At 37.6% G+C, this 18,915-nt stretch overlaps 1 protein-coding gene across 9 annotated transcripts in view; it reads right to left on the reverse strand.

The window, feature by feature from the left end:
* The window catches only part of RERE (arginine-glutamic acid dipeptide repeats), a 408,927-nt gene that overhangs the window by 139,299 nt on the left and 250,713 nt on the right, over positions 1–18,915 (reverse strand). For all 9 annotated transcript variants that reach the window (XM_025427256.3, XM_049110570.1, XM_049110569.1 and 6 more), the window contains one exon: positions 12,489–12,593. In XM_025427256.3, the coding sequence (XP_025283041.3) occupies positions 12,489–12,593 (105 nt within the window). The remainder of the gene's footprint in view (positions 1–12,488; positions 12,594–18,915) is intronic.

The raw sequence follows: 18,915 nt of genomic DNA on the forward strand, positions 1-18,915 counted from the left end.
TGAAACATAGCATAAAAATGATGATTACAATAGCAAGAAGTGTAAATTATAACTTTGGTCCCATCAAATACCTTGAGTGACACTCAAAGGCAAGTCATCAAAACCCTATGACCTCTTCTCCAAACACTTGGTACTCAAAGCAGCTGCCCCCTTCAGCGCCTTCTTGGTCATCTTTCCTGACCCTCAGCTCATAGCTGTCCTCTCACATCACCTGCTACCTCCCACCCAGCAGACCTCCAGCCCAGTCTCACCCCAGGACTCGCCTCACTCTCCAGTTCTCTTCTCTTGTGCGTGGAGAAGTCCCTCACTTGCCCACAATCCCAACCAGCTCCTCTATGGAGAGACCTCCTTATTAGGAAAGCTCAGAGAACTTCGTTCTCCTCGTGTCAGCTTTTTCTGGGGTGCCTCACCTCTCTTAACAGATGATAAGCTCTTTAGGGCAGGGACAGTATCAAAATCATCTTTACTGGAACTACTCAAATCTCTTCTTTTGTACCAAAACAACAACAACAAAATACATCTGAAGCACTGAGAAGGGCAAAATAACATTTAGATACTCATTCCCTGGCAGAACTTACAAAACCTAAATCTAATCATGAGGAAACATCAAACAAACCTGAACTGAAGGATATTCGACAAAACTGGCTTCTAACTCTTCAAAAATGTTGATGCCATGAGAAAACAAAGGCTAGAAAACATCTTATGAAAACAAAGAGAAGCAATGGATATTAAAGAGATCAAACAACTAAATGCCGATGCATGATCACGGGCAAAAAGTACTATGAAGGTCAGTATTAGAAAAACTAGTAAAATTTAAATATGGACTGTATTAGATTAAATGGTATTATATCAATGTCACCTTTTCTGATTTTGCTAACCATATCATGATTATGTAAGAGAATGTCTTTGTTCTTGAGAAAAACACACTGAAATATTTAGGGAGAAAGATGTTTGATGCTGTAATTCATTCCAAAATAGTTCAGGGAGGGAAAACACAACAGTGAAGCAAAGACAGTTAATAGAGAATAATCCAGCAAAAACAGAAATAATAAAGCACGTCTGTAATAAAATTAAAAAGATATGTAATACATAAAATAAAAGAATAAATTAGTAAAGCAAAAATTGCAAAATGTTAGCTGGTGAACTGGGTGAAAGATATATATGTGGGAGTTAAATGTAGTAACATCATAACTCTTGAGTTATATATATATAAAATATTAAAAATTTAAATATATACATACATATTAAAGACATCTAGTTTTACTAGTTAGTCTTCAATTATCGGTCCTCGTGGAATCTGGAAACTGGACACATGACTGGCAAGGAGTGACGTGCAGGGCTGTTTCCACAGTGCTCTAATCCTCAGACTGAATCACCTTAACACCAGCTCTGAGTGCAATCCAACCTCAGGATATGAGGTGAGTTCTCTGCCTCACAGAAAATTGAGGAGCCCTGAAACCTAGTGGTTTGGTAATTAAGTCAATGTACTATTTTAACATAAATTCCAATTCTAGAAATGGGCTCCTTTTCCACAAGCAAGCTCTACATTACACTGAGGACCACCCTGTAATTCTACTCAGTACTTCCAAGCCCCCAACACCTGGACCTTGTTTCTTCCACAGTTGTCTTGACCACTAGATGTCTGCTTACTGCCTGTGACTATGTCTAGACCTCATTTCTGCTGCATTTCCTTGCCACCTGGCTGCTTGCAGGGATATGCACACAGGCTGCCTAGGGGGTTTCTTTTGTGGTCTACTGCTAGGTCTTCCCAGAAGTCCTGTGATCCCAACTACTTCTACATTGTCTCCGGATCTCAGACCTTCCTCTCTCCTACAATTAATCCCTTGGCAAACAACAGGTGAAGGATTAACAATTTTGAATAGATTAAAAGGGAGCTGAGAGGGTGAAATAAATATACTATATTAACAGATTTTTTCTAAAATTAAAAAGGCTTACTACATAAAAACAGACTGAAAAAACAATTTGGCTACCGTAATACTTAGTTTTTCATGAGCAGAAAATTTACGTGTATCAGATGTAAAGCAAGTTTCCTTACTTCCTAATATGGAAGTTTCCTAGGTTTTAAGAGTTCTACTTACCAGAAATAGAAAAATATTTAAAATATTTTATTTACTAACAACAAATTGTAAAGCAAAAGCAGCAACGAAAACATTCAGGCAACTCTAGAGAAAAACACTTAATGGAAAAAATTCTATCTGACTTTTAAGATTTTATTTATTCATTCATGAGAAACACAAAGAGAGGCTGAGACATAGGCAGAGGGAGAAGCAGGCTCCCTGTGAGGAGCTGGATGTGGGACTTGATCCCAGGACCCTGGGATCACGCCCTGAGCAGAAGGCAGATGCTCAACCACTGAGCCACCCTGGTGCCCCTTGACTTTTAATTAGTACTAACTTCACATCAAGAGAAGGGAAGCATTTAAAAACAGTATGTTTACATTTTATTCTCTAATTGTCCCTCCTGTGTAGAAACGGAACTGAGCGTTATACATACTGCTCTGATATCCAGCAAACATGCTGGTATATCAGTTCTAACTATGTGTTCACATGCTTTCTCAGAGTCTCTATGGCAAAAACTATTAAACCATATTAGCCAAGGTTCTAACACATTTTCATGTCATAATGGACATAAGACTCCTATTGTTTCTGATTTTAGAGGGATATTTCCAACATTCTGACTCTGATTTTTGTTTAATTAATCAGTAACAACAAGGAAGTTTGGTTCTACCCTTACTTTGGTAAGAGTCCCCTCCCGCAACGTGGACTAGTTGTTAACTTTCAACACGTGTTTTCTCAAGATCAAGATGAGTATATATTTCTTCATCATGTTAAAGTGGTAAGCTATATTAACAGATAATTTTTTTTTAATTTTTTAAATTTATTTATGATAGTCACACACACAGAGAGAGAGAGAGGCAGAGACACAGGGAGAGGGAGAAGCAGGCTCCATGCACCAGGAGCCCGACGTGGGACTCGATCCCGGGTCTCCAGGATCGCGCCCTGGGCCAAAGGCAGGCACTAAACCACTGCGCCACCCAGGGATCCCTTAACAGATAAATTTTTAAAGTAGTCTTGGGTTCTATAAACCCAACTTGGATAAAGCAGATTTTTCGTGCTTTGCCAGATTCTATTTTCTAATATTTTATTTAAACATCTTACATGCATGTTCCTAGGACTGACCTATAAATTACACTTTTTTTTAGACTTAATTATTTATTCACGAGAGACACAGAGAGACAGAGACAGAGACAGAGAGACAGAGACACAGGCAGAGGGAGAAACAGGCTCCATGCAGGAAGCCTGATGCGGGACTCAATCCTGAGTTTCCAGGATCACGTCTTGGGCTGAAGGCGGTGCTAAACCGCTGAGCCACCAGGGCTGCCCCTAAATTTCACTTTTTAATCTGGTTTTGGTATAAAGATTTTACCAGCTTCATAAAAAGCCCCATTCTATTTTTTTTAAATCTTTGGTCTAATGAGAAGAAAAGGAAATGTCCTATACAAATTATGAAAATGCCCTTGAAGAAGGCATGCATTTTTTACCCACTTCTTCCTTCTTCCAGCCTGAGATCTGGATGTCATGGCTACCATTTGATCGACACCTTGAGTATAAGATAAAAGCTGAAGTTAAAGATAGGTCTCTGATGGTTGTGGAGCCCCACAGCCATCTAGGATTGCTTTTTCTCAAACTCAGCTTACATGAGAGGGAAATAAAGATTCTATTTTGTTTTAGTCTGTTATATAGTCTTTCTCTGATAGTTCTAGTGTTGAAGTTCTCAGGTACATATCTTACCATTTGTTTTATCTGACTCAAGTTGATGTCACACGGTTTCTTCCAACACGTGTAACTTTTAACAGTGCATTTGGCATTCAAAGATATATTATTTGTAGGTATCCTACAAGTTCTTGAATGAGAGCATGTCCCTCTAAAAAAATTTTACATATGCTTCTCCCAATGAAGCTCTCTCACTGAGCCTCTTGGAGGCTCATGGCCCAAGATTACTTTTTACATTATCTTCTCATCCTGGAGTTCTCATATTTTTCAAGAATGTAAATCCATGTCCCAACTGGGGGCAAGGCTCAAAGTTATGAACTATAAGGGAAATTCTCCCTCTATTCCTCTTCTTTTCTGTGCTTCGAGTCCCAGTCCCAAACAAGTTTCTCTATCATTTCCCTCTAGTTCTGGATATACAACCTAGCTCACCCTTTCACTGAAGAACAGAACTTTGATGGCCCAGCTTGGTGGAGGGCTCTCAGTTCCAACTCCCTTACCCCCTGAGATCAAGACCCCATCTCCTATACCTGGTGGGTGTTAAAGACAAGACCTTTGGTTAAAGAGACAGTAACTAACCCAACCTCCTCTCATCATGGGCTGATGAAGAAATCAGCTTACTGCTTTACTCGACAGTTTCTCTTAATTCCTAACAGGCTCAGCTCTGCATTTAAAAGTTCTGTCTAGGGGCACCTGGATGGCTCAGTCAGTGAAGCATCTGCCTTCAGCTCAGGTCACAATCTCAGGGTCCTGGGATTAGAGCCCCACATCAAGCTCTCTGCTCAGCAGGGAGTCTGCTTCTCCCTTTCCCTCTGCCTCTCCACCACTAGTGCTCTCTCTCTTAAAGAAATAAAATCTTTTTAAAAATTTAAAAAATAAAAGTTCTATTTTACTCAGAATTGGTAGATGTTTACTGACAAAAGATTTTTGAAATTATCAAATCTAATTTTTGTCCTATCTTATTAGAGTTCTTATATCCTCAGCAGGGCTGTGTTTCCAAATACACACGAACTCTCAAGTGTTTCCAAATATGCCATCTGACATAAACATCGTGGAGAGTTCAACCGTGATGGCAGAGAAAATCCAAACAAAAAAACCTGTATACCTAGCTCCAGCTTCTTGTCCTCAAAAGCTATACAAACACCAAGAGCTGTGATGAATAGAGAAGACAACAAACAGAAGTAGATTTTGAAATGTCTAAAATCCAAATTAACTGAAATAAAGATCTAGATTGTTACTTTTCAGCTGAAGTATAAAGATTTATGTTGAAAAAAGATGGTCACAATTTTATTTAGAATAACTAAATATTAGAAAACCATAAAGTTCAACAAAATGGGAAGAGAGAAATTATGAGGCATTCACGTGAAGGTAGATACGGTGCTCATTACAAATGTTTGTGTAAAACATTTAATGACATGGTAGTATGTTCATAATAAAAGAAAATGAGTAAAGGAATGCATGATTATATATATATTATGTGTAAACAATATTTTAATTATAATTTTAACACATACACATGCACATAGATGTAAACCGAAGGGGAAAAATACAAACATGGCTGATACAATTATGTATTTTTTCAGTTTGCTTCTTTAACTTTTGTATTTGTCAAGTTATTCTCTAGTGAGCACATATTTTTCTCTTTATTAGAAAAGCTTCAAGTTATTTTCCAATACAACCAGAAGAAAGTGAGGTTATATATCAGTTAATCTATGATAAAATCATCAATATTAAGAGCACAGGCTTTGAGTCCAGTAGGCTAGGGGTTTCCTGTTTAGTAACTGTATGCCTTAGGTAGTTATTTAATATAATGCCAATTTTCTCATTTGTAAAATAAAGGTAACGTCAACCTCACTGAGCTCTTACAGTAATTAAACAATCAAGCATAGAGCAAGCATTCACTTCTTGCAAGGAGTTGTTCTCCCATGGACCCTGAAAAGAAGATGTTAAAATTTGATTCTTTAAGGTCATACTTTCTTAAGAAATACCAAATGTTAAATCTAGTAAAGATACAGTTCAAGATGTCAAAACCCATCCATGTGTGGAAGAGAGCTGAGTCAATGATAGGAAATCAGAAGTAAAGATATTAAGGATGGTGAAATAAGGCTTCTCACTCTCAAAGATGAGAATTACAAATAAGAAAAAACTAGCAGGAACCCTATGGTATTAGATTAGATGTGGAGAATTTGGTATGAATGCATGGATACACACATACTGATACAGAAATATAGATGTAAAAGTCTGTATACTCTCCCTCTCCCTCTCACTTCCCCTCCCTCCCCCACCTGACACACCAGAGCTGTTTACTCAGAGGCCTGCCAGCAGTGACAAAATAATAACCACACCTAAGTATCATTCTCCAAAATCTAAGGCAATTTGACCTAAGAATCAATAATGATAGTAAGAGATTATATAAACAACTTAATAAAAAAGGAAGCCATTAATCCACCTAGCGTAAATAAATGAATAAAATGAAAGTTTCATGAGGAAGAGGCCATCGATACATAGTCTCAAAGCAACTTTCCATAAAATGGTCATTAATTATAAAAGGAAAAAGAGAAATGCTACAATGCAAAGTCTAGCAGATAGCACCGTATTCAACTAATCAAAGTGAACATTACCAGCCATGAGACAAACTAAAATTATGATAGGATGCAGAAAAAAAGAACACATGACTTCTGTACTATCCCCGTCAAAGAAACATGATCTAAATCTAGTAAGGAAACATCATAAATGTAAACTAAGGGACAGTCTCCAAAATACCCTACAATCTTCAAAAGTACCAAGGTCATGAAGTGAAAGACTGAGAAACCATTCCAGACTGACCAAACAGTTGTAAGACAACTAAATCCATCAAACTGGCTCCTTCTACTACAAAAGTCTTTATTGGAAAACTGATAAAATCTGAGTGGGGTCTGTGAATTCGATGGCATTATCTGAACATTAATTTCTTGAGCTGGAGGACTGTATTGTGGTCATGTAAGAAAATGCCCTTGCTCATAAGGAACACACCAAGTATTAATGTGTGGTACGGCCTCATGGAGACAACACACTTCTAAATAGTTCAGTTAGAAAAGATCTTCTATGATACTTGCAACTATTCTGCTTCAAAACAAAGTGAATGAATTATGCAAGTAAAACTCAAGAGTAGTGCTGGGCACCATAGTACGCACTAACTATAGCTATTTTTTTTTTTTTTTAACTATAGCTATTATTAGTAACATGGCCACTGTCAGTTGGGGAGAGATTATTTATAATTATTTATAAATCCCTACAAGTGCCTCAGTTTATGATTGCTGCTAAATATAATGGCAATAATCCTTAAGTTTCAATAATGCTTTAAGAACTCCTTGGAAAAAGAAAAGGAGAGAAGATCACAGACATTCTCTCCTGGATGAGATCTGAACTCTCAACTTGTTTTCCATCTGCATAGCAAGAGAAGACTCATTTTCACAAAGCAAAGAACAAAAAATACAATCAGATGTTTCATGCTACAGAGCAAGTCTCGGAAGAGACCTACACTTTTAAAAGATAGTATGTGGTTGGGGGAAGGGAGGAAGCAACAGATCAGTGACCATCAATTAAAGATGCTATGTTTTATATCTTCTCTTCATTATCCCTACATGCAACTTTAGTGACCTGAAGAACTCTTACCTAGCGAGGGGAAACAAATGGCTGGTCCCTGGGAAAATTTATGCTTCAGAATTTAAGGATAAAGGTATCTCCTTTCCGATGGCCATTACTGAATCTTTCATTCTTGCTGAGACTCCATCATTACTCTCTCCCCTTTCTCCCCTCCTGACTGGCCTAAAGCAAGAAGGTAGGAGAACTTTTCCAAGGAATGAAAAGTATACCCAAAAGGGCCAGAGAGTACAGTAAAAAAAAGGTACTGGCCAATAGTTTAAAGGATGAGAGGATGGGGTATGAGGATGAGAGGATGGGGAAGAGGACATCCAAAAATTCAATAAAACCTATATACTATATACGGGGAGTTCATTAACTATAAAAAGCTCAGATCTATTTATTAAGAAAAAATTTTTTCAATTTTCTCTCAAATTTTTCATTGAAATATTCTAACAAAAAATGTATTGTTTCACATTAATATCACATATTCATTATAAATGTTCTATCAGTTTCATTAGAGGCAAGAAATTTATCTTTCATTCTTAGCAATTGCTATATATTTTTTAAAAGAATTTTATAATCAATATTCCAAGCAGAGTCAAAAATCTCCAGTGTTCAGACTTCTGTAAGTCAGCACAATCAACCAGATGGTTAATGGTCTACTTGGTAAAATAAAGACATCTTAGGAAGTAGTTTATGTTTTGCTTTTGGACTTAACATTTTATGGGGTTAAAACAAAACAAAACAAAACAAAACAAACCTTTGATATTTTTCAACTTTTTTTTTCAAAAGAAAATTTATAATTCTTTTTGCAATTCCCAAGAAGCAACAACAACAACAAAAAAAACTTCACAGTTTACACAAGCAACCTACAGGATAGCTTTGGCACTCCCACTTTATTGAGGTAGAAACAGAGTCCAGAAGTACCAGCTTTAGCCCTAGACACAAGGATGAAGTGACAGCCCAGAACCAGAACCCAGGCTGCCTGGGTCTAAGAGGGGAGTCAGTCTTATCAACAGATCAGATTAAATGGCTATGAGATACTACATAAATAAAGAAGCAACTAAGGACAGTAAGCAGATGAATGCAGCCATGTCCCTAAGATTACAGATTATAATCACCTCTTTATAAGCCAAGACCAACCTAATTTAGTTTAGCCAAGAATACTGGTGTTTGTACAAATTCTTTAAGATCTAACTGGCTTTATGTATTAAGACTTGTGAGCTGAAATTTACTGGCTTTATTTTCTAACCAGAGTTTGGATTAGAACCTTCAGAAAGAATGAGAACATAATGGCATTATTATTGCAAAGTATGCTGACTGTAGAATTAAGCTTGGGGTGAATCTTGCTCAGGTAGCCAAGGTGCACATTCCCTGAGTGTAGAAATGTCAAACTCCAGAAGCAAAGCCTGATTACTTAAGGATTCCAAATTCAGGCCTCTCTCATTAGTCAGACCCTTGCTGCTTACATCCTATTTGAAACTAGAAATATCTGCCACCCAATTTTTTACTTAACTTTTATTCCTTAAATGTCATGGCTAGCAAGAATATGGTTATTGCCATCCCTTATCAAAGATCCTAAGGGTCAGAGGATTTTCAGAATTCAGAAGTTTTTGGTTTTAGAGAGGTACTATAGCCATATACCATATACTATGTGACACCTCAGCAGTGTCTGAGCAATGACCCCCTACTCTAACACACTAGTACTTCTGCAGTAAAAGTTGTGCAAACTCACTCAAAGTGAACTAACTCAAGAATATAGTCACATCTCAGTTCAGGCCAAGTGTGACCATCCAGTGAGCTTCAGCTCATTTATTTTTAAAATTTTTTTCAGAGCTTTCAGGTTTCAGAATTAAGTTTAGGATTTCAGAATTAAATACAGTATTTTAGAATAATAAAGATTCCATGTCAATTACCAAGTAATCCGCCCTCCTTGAACTTTAAAGGCAAAGTACCAAAGAATACAGAAAAGTCTGTTTCCTACTGTCCTATACATGTTCATTAACGTAACCCCATCAAAACCAGGAAGTCTGGAAAGGTCAGGTCTCTGACAAGATGAAACATTCAGAAATATAATAATGAGGTTAAGGGAAACAATTTGTAAGAAGCCAAACGCTGGGGCTTAAAAAAAAAAAAACAAAAACAACCTTATTCAATAAATGTGAAAACACATTCCAAACTTTCAGTGTAGGTGAGTATGTTAAATAAATAATGGAAACTTATATAAATCAACTTTTACTGTCAGAAAATGTGCTATGAGAAAGAAACAATCCCATTTCAAGTTTCAGTTTCAACCTCTCACTTGTTCCTGAGTTATTTAAGGGCAAGGGAGTAGTCTACCAAAGTGACTGTTCTGACATTTGCAGTGGTCTCATCCATATATGCTCTCTCTCCCAGACATACAGCAGGTGATGTTTCCTGTCCAAATGACTTGGGGCACCAAGAGCACAGAGCACCCTGCGGCCATGATTACATGACTACACAATTACACAGCTACACGACCACACAATTACATGACTACATGCCAGTCCTGCTCATTCGAATGGCAGAGAAATATACCAGCAGCAGCTCCTCGCACAACTCCATCTCTCACAGACTTGAAACAAAGACACAGACAGAGGTAAATTCTGCAAGAGTGTGAAGCCTGAGTATTCCAAGGATTAGACCATGGGTAAGCCAGGTGGGGAAAGAAGAATTTTTCTACAATCCTAGTAAATTACATACACTCTCGTGACACTCTGAGCAGCTTTGGGAACTGCATACCCAAACCCAAACTTCAGAGTTATAAAGTATTCAAGGTGAAAACACTGGGAGAGGGCAAATTTTTACACTCACTTTGTGAGAAGTGTGAGATTTGCCACAAGCTTTACTTATAAGCAGACATTCAAAGTCTTTTTTACCATTTCACTTCATCCTCATAAACCTACAACATATCATAGCACAAGCTGGACAAGGAGAACACAAGCATAGAAATGAACAAATAGCCACCAGTAAGTCAAAGCAGTAAAAGAAGTGACTCAGGAGGGGATCCCTGGGTGGCTCAGCAGTTTAGCACCTGCCTTTGGCCCAGGGCGCAATCCTGGAGTCCTGGGATCGAGTCCCACGTCAGGCTCCCGGCATGGAGCCTGCTTCTCCCTCCTCCTGTGTGTGTCTCTGCCTCTCTCTCTCTCTGTCTCTATCATAAATAAATAACTCTTAAAAAAAAAAAAAAAAAAAAAGAAGTGACTCAGGATGCAAACCTTACAAATGCACTGCCATGGGCATGTCTCAGGGCTGTTTTATCAGATGAGAGACAAATGTCCTTCTGCTGCATACCTAAGCCACACTTTAACATATAACTGATGGGAAGAATCAGTTGACTAGCAGCATCATCCAATGAAAAATGAGACCAGAACTTGTGTGAGTCTCTACTTACAGTTAAGTTATATAATACCACTTTCAATAAGCATTCAGCAAAAAGACACTTAACCAAAACTAGTAAACAAAATTTATTTGGTTGCTTCTTATGAAACCAAGAGCTAAACATTTAAAACACAAAAGCTATTTAGTCAATTCGCAGATACCATCTAACTTGTGCAATATGACAACTCCTGATCAAATAGTTAAATCAATGTGGCATCATTGAAATTATGGACTCCTTTGTATCTAGACAGAAATCCAAGATATGACCAGGCAGTCAATAAATCCATATGTAAAATAAATTCTGAAATATAGGACGCTCTTGAAATATGACGACCAATCAACTTCTTTGTCGCTGGAACAGGGCATATTTTAGAAAAAGAAAATAAAAGCTCAAATTTACTGTTTTCTAAAGGAAATAAAGGTAAGTAATAAAAAGGTGACCATTCATTACACCATTTCCCCTATAGCTGCTGTCTACAATATATACAGAGACACTAATATGTATGCACCAATAGACCTTTAGGTAGTCTCTTACAATCATAACAAAGAATATGTTGCCTTTTATTAACCCTGGATTGACTCACTAAAAGTAACCTCCTAATTTTTACATATAATTTCTCAGCATCTACTAAGAGAAGGTTTTCTCTAAGACAATACCCATCTTGCAATTACACTGAAAGCAGCTCTTCCACTACCCTCCTTTGGCCAAGCAGCTTTTATTTCTAAATCCTTATGTCTGCAGAGTATGTCTCAGATGTCCCGAGCACAGACTACCTGATCATTAGCTACCATTCTTTTTCTTTCTAAATCCTTAATCCATTGTAGTTGCACAATGGATACAGAATAAAAATGAATGCACATAACTCTTAAAGAACTTATTCCATGTGCTGAGTTAAACAACAATCTACTACAAAAAATTTTTTCAGCTAAATTATTTTGATTCTATTGTTCCTCATTTAAAAAGTAATTAATTCTACCTGTTACATACATCTTACAGAGATGGCTGAGAACTGAATGTATCCATCTCATACCAGTAATCTTAATGAAAATATTTCTATGAGTGTTTCTGGGGTTTTACTAAATGAATAAAACAAATGACTAACCAACAAACTTTCCATAATGTCCTAGTGTTTTCAGGGGCACCTGGGTGGCTCAGTTGGTTAAGTGTCTGCCTTTGGCTCAGGTCATGACCTGGGGTCCTGGGATCGAGCCCTGAATAGGGCTCTCTGCTCATCCGAGAGTCTGCTTCTCCCTCTGCCCTTCTCCCTGTTCATTCTTGTGTGTACTCTCATGCTCATTATCTCTCTCAAATAAAATTTTTTTTAAAAAGTCCTAATGTTTTCAATATGGTATCATGGAATGCTTGACACAATGTGCAGTAGGGCAGTAATAAACTGCCCATTCATTAAGTTCAAAACACAGATCAACTAAATGTCCATCTTTGCCTTGCCCTCTCAAAACCCAAATTTTCTCATTTTCCTTTTCTTAATAAAAATCAAGAGCAAACAATAACCTGCTTTAGTTGCCAAAAACATTAGAACTCCTTTCAGAGAGGCTTACTTTGGGTTTTGGAGTTGTCTTTTTAAAATCTTACTAACATAAACACACATACACGCATGCATGCGAGAAAAGCAAAAGTTCGCACTGAGTGGGCCCAAGTGACTCACTTACCTTGTCTCAGGGTTGTAGCCTAATATGTAGAAAAATGAATCCACCCGAGCTTTAAACTCTCTAGCAGCAAATATGTCAGAAAAATGGGAGATGTTACACTTCCCTCTGAAAATAAACAAGCATAAAAAATATATTAGTATCACCGTCGACTGCTTTGCAAACCACAACACTATTGGAGGGATGCAGGTAGGGGAAGACATAACTAAATCCACGTTACTCTAAAAACATGTAGAATATGGCTAAAGACCCCATAACTACCAGTTCAGAAAACTGGGAGTTCCCAAAAGAAAGAAGAAAATGTCCAACAACGTATTTTTTTGTTTCAGGACTGCTTTCACCTACAACTTCACAACTTGACTCCATTTACCTCAGCATTTTAGTCATGGAATAGAATTAATTAAACCACAGAGGTAAATTGAGGGCAGGACTGTGATGAAAGGATATTAAACTAGAAATGACAGGAAAATTTTAATTTAAACCACAGTTAAATTACTTTACAAAAATAAATCCGCCTAAAGCCTAGTTTGTAAATCATCAAAACAAAATGGGCCTTTTCTTCCTCTCACTTTATTGCAGGCAGAATGTATAACTGTCAAATATTTTACTTCTCTTTCAATGTGTAAGAAATAAACTGACTTGGAAATTAAAACCAAGAGACTTTAGCTTTTTAAATACATAGACTGGCTCTAATATATAAACACATACTTCCAAATTTTCAGGTAATGTTAAATGACTGTAAGTTGGAAAACACTTTCTCACAGAAATATTGAAATAAAAAGACTTTCAGGTTCATCTACCAACAAAATTTAAAACACATTATAGCTGAAAACTCTATAATCCTACCAAAGTCCTTAAAACACACACACATACACACACACACACACACACACAAGTTGGGAGAATTTCCACAGTTCCCAATGAGGCAGGGAGGTTTTAAGCAACTCCCTTAGTGGTCACAGAAGGGAACTCTAACACCAAGCAGAAGCCAAGGGTTAGGAGCACAGCAGATGGAATTGGAGAATCAACAGCACATCAACAGCACATGCGGGATGCTTCCAGGGGAATGAATTTCTATCACTTCAACAGGCATTTCATTCTCATGAGGACTCCATGAGTTGGTGCATTAACAACATATACACCAGCTAACGACCAAGGTGTTTGAGAAAAAAACTAGCTGAAGGATAACAACCTGGGGGTGATATTCATTTGCCTCCTACCAAGAAATTAAAAAGCAATGTCCTCCTCTTCCACGGAGCTTAAGAACTATGACCAAAGCCACAGCAATGCGCAGAAGCTAAGATGGAGCTCAAACAACCTCCATTTTAAAAATTAAACAAAAATGTTTTTGATTTATTGAAGTTGATTTATTGGGAACTACTGATAACATAATGCAGAGCTCCTGAGCACTTGAAATGTGTCTGGTCCAACTGAAGAGAACTGGATTTTAAATTTTATTTAATCGTAATTAATGTAAATTTAAATAGCCACTTGTGGCTGGTGGCTAACATACTGAACATGGATTTATGGAACATTTCCATCACCACAGAAAGTTCCACTGGAAGCACTGATTTGTAAGTAACAGGATACAACTAAAGGGAAATATGGACTAGGAATCAACTTTGCAGGACCAGGACCTATCTCTAGTACATAGCTGGAACTAAAATGAGCTTCTGGAAAGAAAAGAAAGGCAAGATCACTTTTACACATGAACAAACAATGTACACACTCTGAAACTACTCATCAATCTGACATGATGTAGTCCCTGAAACCTAGAAAAAATAGGTAGTTCCTTTATCAGCTGAACAGAGATAAGAACACCTGTTAGACACATCTTATATTAAGGAGATCAAATAAGAAATCTATGAAATTTTATATACTATTTGGTGCTACACAAAATAAATTATTTCTATCATTGTAACTAAAGGAAAGTGATCTCTCTTACTAGTCTTCATCATTACTCACATTCAAGTATACCCTTTAAATTATTTTTTAAGATTTTATTTATTTGACAGAGAGAAAACACAAGCAGGGGGAGCAGCAGGCAAAGGGAGAGGGAGAAGCAGGACCCTTGCTGAGCAAGGAGCCCAATGTGGGACTCAATCCAAGGACCCTGGTATCATGACCTGAGCTGAAGGCAGATGCTTAACTAACTGAGCCACCCAGGTGCCCATCAAGTATACACTTTAACTTGAGTACTTAATCAATGTATTCGTTCAAGGTATAGAATCCCTACGAACCCACAATTCTAAACACAAGCACTGGAAATCAGATGTTTTATTTAGGAAAAGGTTTCTCAGGCTCAGAACTACTGACATTTTAGACTGAATAATTTGTTGTCAGGGGCTATCCTGCACTGAGCAGGCCTCAGTGCAGTATATCCCTGGCCTCTACCCCCATCACACTCACAGTGACAATCAAAAATATCTAAAGACATTGCTCAATGTCCCATGGGGACAGCAACACAGCTGGTTTAGGGAAAGCCAGAAGCAGCAGGAACAGAAGGATAACGTCTCATAAATGTCCATGAAACTAATCAATGACCTCATTTACAAGTATGTCATCAATTTACTTTCTTTTTGATTATGTGAAAGCTACTGATTTTTGTATGTTAGCTCTATATCCTGCTACTAGACTGAATTCTTTATCATTTGATACAGTTTAATCATTGGTTTTCTGAGTTTTTCCAGGTATGCTGTTACTTGCAAATAAACATGATTTTACTTCTTTTTTACACTTTCTTAAAACTCAAATTGCGGGATCCCTGGGTGGCTCAGCAGTTTAGTGCCTGCCTTTGGCCCAGGGTGTGATCCTGGAATCCCGGGATCAAGTCCCACATCAGGCTCCCTGCATGGAGCCTGCTTCACCCTCTGCCTGTGTCTCTCATGAATAAATAAAATCTTTAAAAAAAAAAAAAGACTCAAATTGCATAGGCCCTCTCACAGAATGTGGAAAGTAATGGGTACCCTTGCCTTGTTCCTGACCTCAGTAGAAATGTCTCTCAGGTATTACTGTTAAATATGATACTAGCTTTACAAAAAATCAGGCAGCCTGGGTGGCTCAGTGGTTTAGCACCACCTTCAGCCCAGGGCTTGATCCTGGAGACCCAGGATCGAGTCCCACTCAGGCTCCCTGCATGAAGCCTGCTTCTCCCTCTGCCTGTGTCTCTGCCTCTCTCTCTCTCTGTATCTCATGAATAAATTTTAAAAAATAAAAATTAAATTAAAAAAACAAATAATCATAGATTTTGAGATATGGGGTTCCCCCCGCCTTAGATGTAATAACATGGTGTACAATATCAGCATAGTCTCTAATAGGGAGCCTACTTCTTGCATTCCTGGAATAAATCCCAATTGGTCATAATATCATTTTTAATGAGATATTAAATTTTTTAAAGGATCTGATTATTTAGATTTAATGTTTCTTTTATTAATGTCTGTTTCCTATTTTCCTTCTGTGTGCTTTTTTGCTGTCGTCATAATAGCTTTTATTCATACTGGCCTACAAACAATCCAAATATCCATCAGTAAGGAAATGGGTCAAAAATTATTACATATTTGTAAAATGAAATACTTAAACACTTCACAACAATAACAAGGAAAGAAGTACTGATACATAGCACATCATGGGGGGGAAGTCTCAAATGTTAAATGCTGAGTTGGGATGCCTGGGTAGCTCAGCAGTTGAGCATCAGCCTTTCACTCAGGTCATGATCCTGGATCTAGGATCGAGTCCTGCATTGGGCTCCCTGCAGGGAGCCTGCTTCTCCCTCTGCCTGTGTCTCTGCCTCTGTGTGTCTCCCATGAATAAATAAATAAAAATATTTTTTAAAAAATTAAATAAATAAATAAATAAATACATACATACATACATACCAAGTAAAAATAGCCAGGCACACAAGAAGTATGACTCCCATTTATAATGAATGAATTTCTAGGACAGGCAAAATAATTTATGGTAAAAGAAATCAGAAAAATGGTTGCTTCTAGGTAGATAGATTTATGAAGAGGGTGGGTAGTTTAAGAGAACTTTCTGGGATGATGGGAATATTCCATGCCTTGTTCAGGATCAAACAAATTTATCAAAATTCATGAAAATATAAACTTAAAATGTGTTTTATTGTATAAATACTTTAAGTATTAGGAGAAAATAAAACAGCAAGAGTCCTAGCATGTAACTATGGCTATTTAATGCTGCTGTTCTTGGGGCACCTGGGTGGCTCAGTCACTTAAGCATCTGACACCTGGTTTTGGCTCATGTCTTTAGAGTGAGTCCCATGTCAAGGCTCCATGCTCAGTGTAGCATCTCCTTATCTCTCCCCTCTACGACCCTGTTCTCGTGCTCTCTCTCTTGCTCCCTCCCTCTCTCTCAAATAAACAAACAAAATCTTTAAAAAATACTAATAATGTTGCTGTTCTTGGAAACTAATGAACCATCTGTACAGAGCCCTGAGTACTAAGCAGAGCTGAAGATGGAGTAGGCAAGCCCACTATGGTTGGTATCCATTTCAAAGTATTTTTCACAGCACCTCTTGCTGAAGAGTAGAGCTTAGAATTTAAAGACTAGAGCTTAAATTTAAAAAGTGTATAGGTATCATTTTAAGCATTCATTATTTTTGTTCTCCAAAGCACTCTTTTCATCTACTGTCTCAAAAGTAGTACATTATTTGACAGTGTTTGTGGAATGGAGGAGGAGAGACTGTTAAGAGAAAACTGCCATCATTATCACCTTGGTGAATATGTGGTTTCAGAACCTCCAAGGTCCTATACACCCCATTTCTAATGGGATACTTCACTGTTAACAGAAACATGACTAAAGATCGGGAAGCCCCCTATTTTAGGGGCCTCTCATTTATCAGAAAAAGAAGGCCTAATGCTGGACTTGTTTGAGTATCCCTTGGTGTGGGGGCCCACAGTTCCACCCTGGGCGCTACCGGCCGGTGGGAGGAGGCAACCTGAAGCGGATGAAGGAGCAGGAAGAGAATATAAATGGAAATATGGCCCAGGAATTCATTCCATCAGAGCTGTCTGTAACTGGGAAAGTCTCTGTATATTCCCAGGCACATGCAAACCCCAGAGAAACTTGCAAAGAGGCACACAGGCATGCACAGAATGCTTACAGCAGCAGACGTGCCTATGGCTTTGGTCATCACCCTTGCCTGAGCACAAAGGGAAAGAAAGATCTTGAGACAGAGTCAGCATCTTGTCAACTGTGAGCCATTTGATGAATGACAGGCAAAGAATTTTTTTTAAGTTTGTTTTTCATTCTATTTCTCTTCCCTTCCTAAAGGTTATCTGGACACTTTTTACGATTCACCTTGATTCATTTACAGTGTCTTGAGAATATCAGTCCACAGTTTCCTAAATAGGTACTGTTTGTGTGACAACTGACATCACTTCCACTTCCATGCCTCTGCCTCCCCACTGTCAAATGGAATGTTTTAAGCATCTCTTCTACATATGCTGAGCTCAGTAGTAGTCCATCCTTTAGATTTGGTATTCTTTTTATCATTTAAGGTGGGAACTCAATCCTTTAATTTCATTTGAATTTCTGTGCTTAGTGTAACTCGCTTTCCTTTGATCAGTGCTTTAAATGCATGCCACAGATTCTAGTACATAGTATCTTTACTTTTGTTTTCAAAAAAATTCTTTAATGTCATGGGATGCCTGGGTAGCTCGGTTGGTTAAGCATCTGCCTTCAGCTCATTATCCCAGGGCCCTGGGATATAGAGCCCTACATTAGGCTCCCTGGTCAGCTCTCTCTCTTCCACATATTCTCTCTCTCAAATCAATAAAATCTTTAAAATTTTTTTTTTTTAATTTCAGGTTTTATTTCCCCTTCTACTCAGGAGTTGTTTAATAGGAAACTTTATTTTTTTTTCAAGTTTTTAATTTCAATTTAGCATAGTTAACATGCAGTGTTATATTAGTTTCAGGTACACAATATAGTGAGTCCACAGTTTCATACGTTATTCGGTGCTCAACATGATGAGTGTACTCTAAATCCCCATCACCTCCTTCCCCCCTCCCTTTATTCCTCTCCCCTTTGGTGATCATCAGTCATCAGTGTGTTCTCTATAGTTACGAAATAGGAAGTTTTAAATTTCCCGGTGAAAGGGTCTATGTTTTCGTTTGTAAACTACAGTTTTATTTCCTTTTAATCAGATATGTTTTCTCTGTGATCTAACATATGATCAATTTGAGAATACGCCATGGTACATAAAAAAAGTGTGTTCTTTATTAGTAGGGTATGAAGTTCAATATACATAAGATTAAATGCATAGAAATAAATGTAACAAGAATGGGAACATCTCTATGAGGAAAATTCTTAAATACTTCTAAACAACACAAAGTAAACATGAACAAATGGAAAAATATCCCCTGTTCTCAGATAGAAAACCTCAACATGGCATTTCTTCATAGTCTGATCT

Source organism: Canis lupus, chromosome 5 (genome assembly GCF_003254725.2).
Source record: "Canis lupus dingo isolate Sandy chromosome 5, ASM325472v2, whole genome shotgun sequence".
In the NCBI taxonomy this organism is placed as follows: Eukaryota; Metazoa; Chordata; class Mammalia; order Carnivora; family Canidae; genus Canis; species Canis lupus.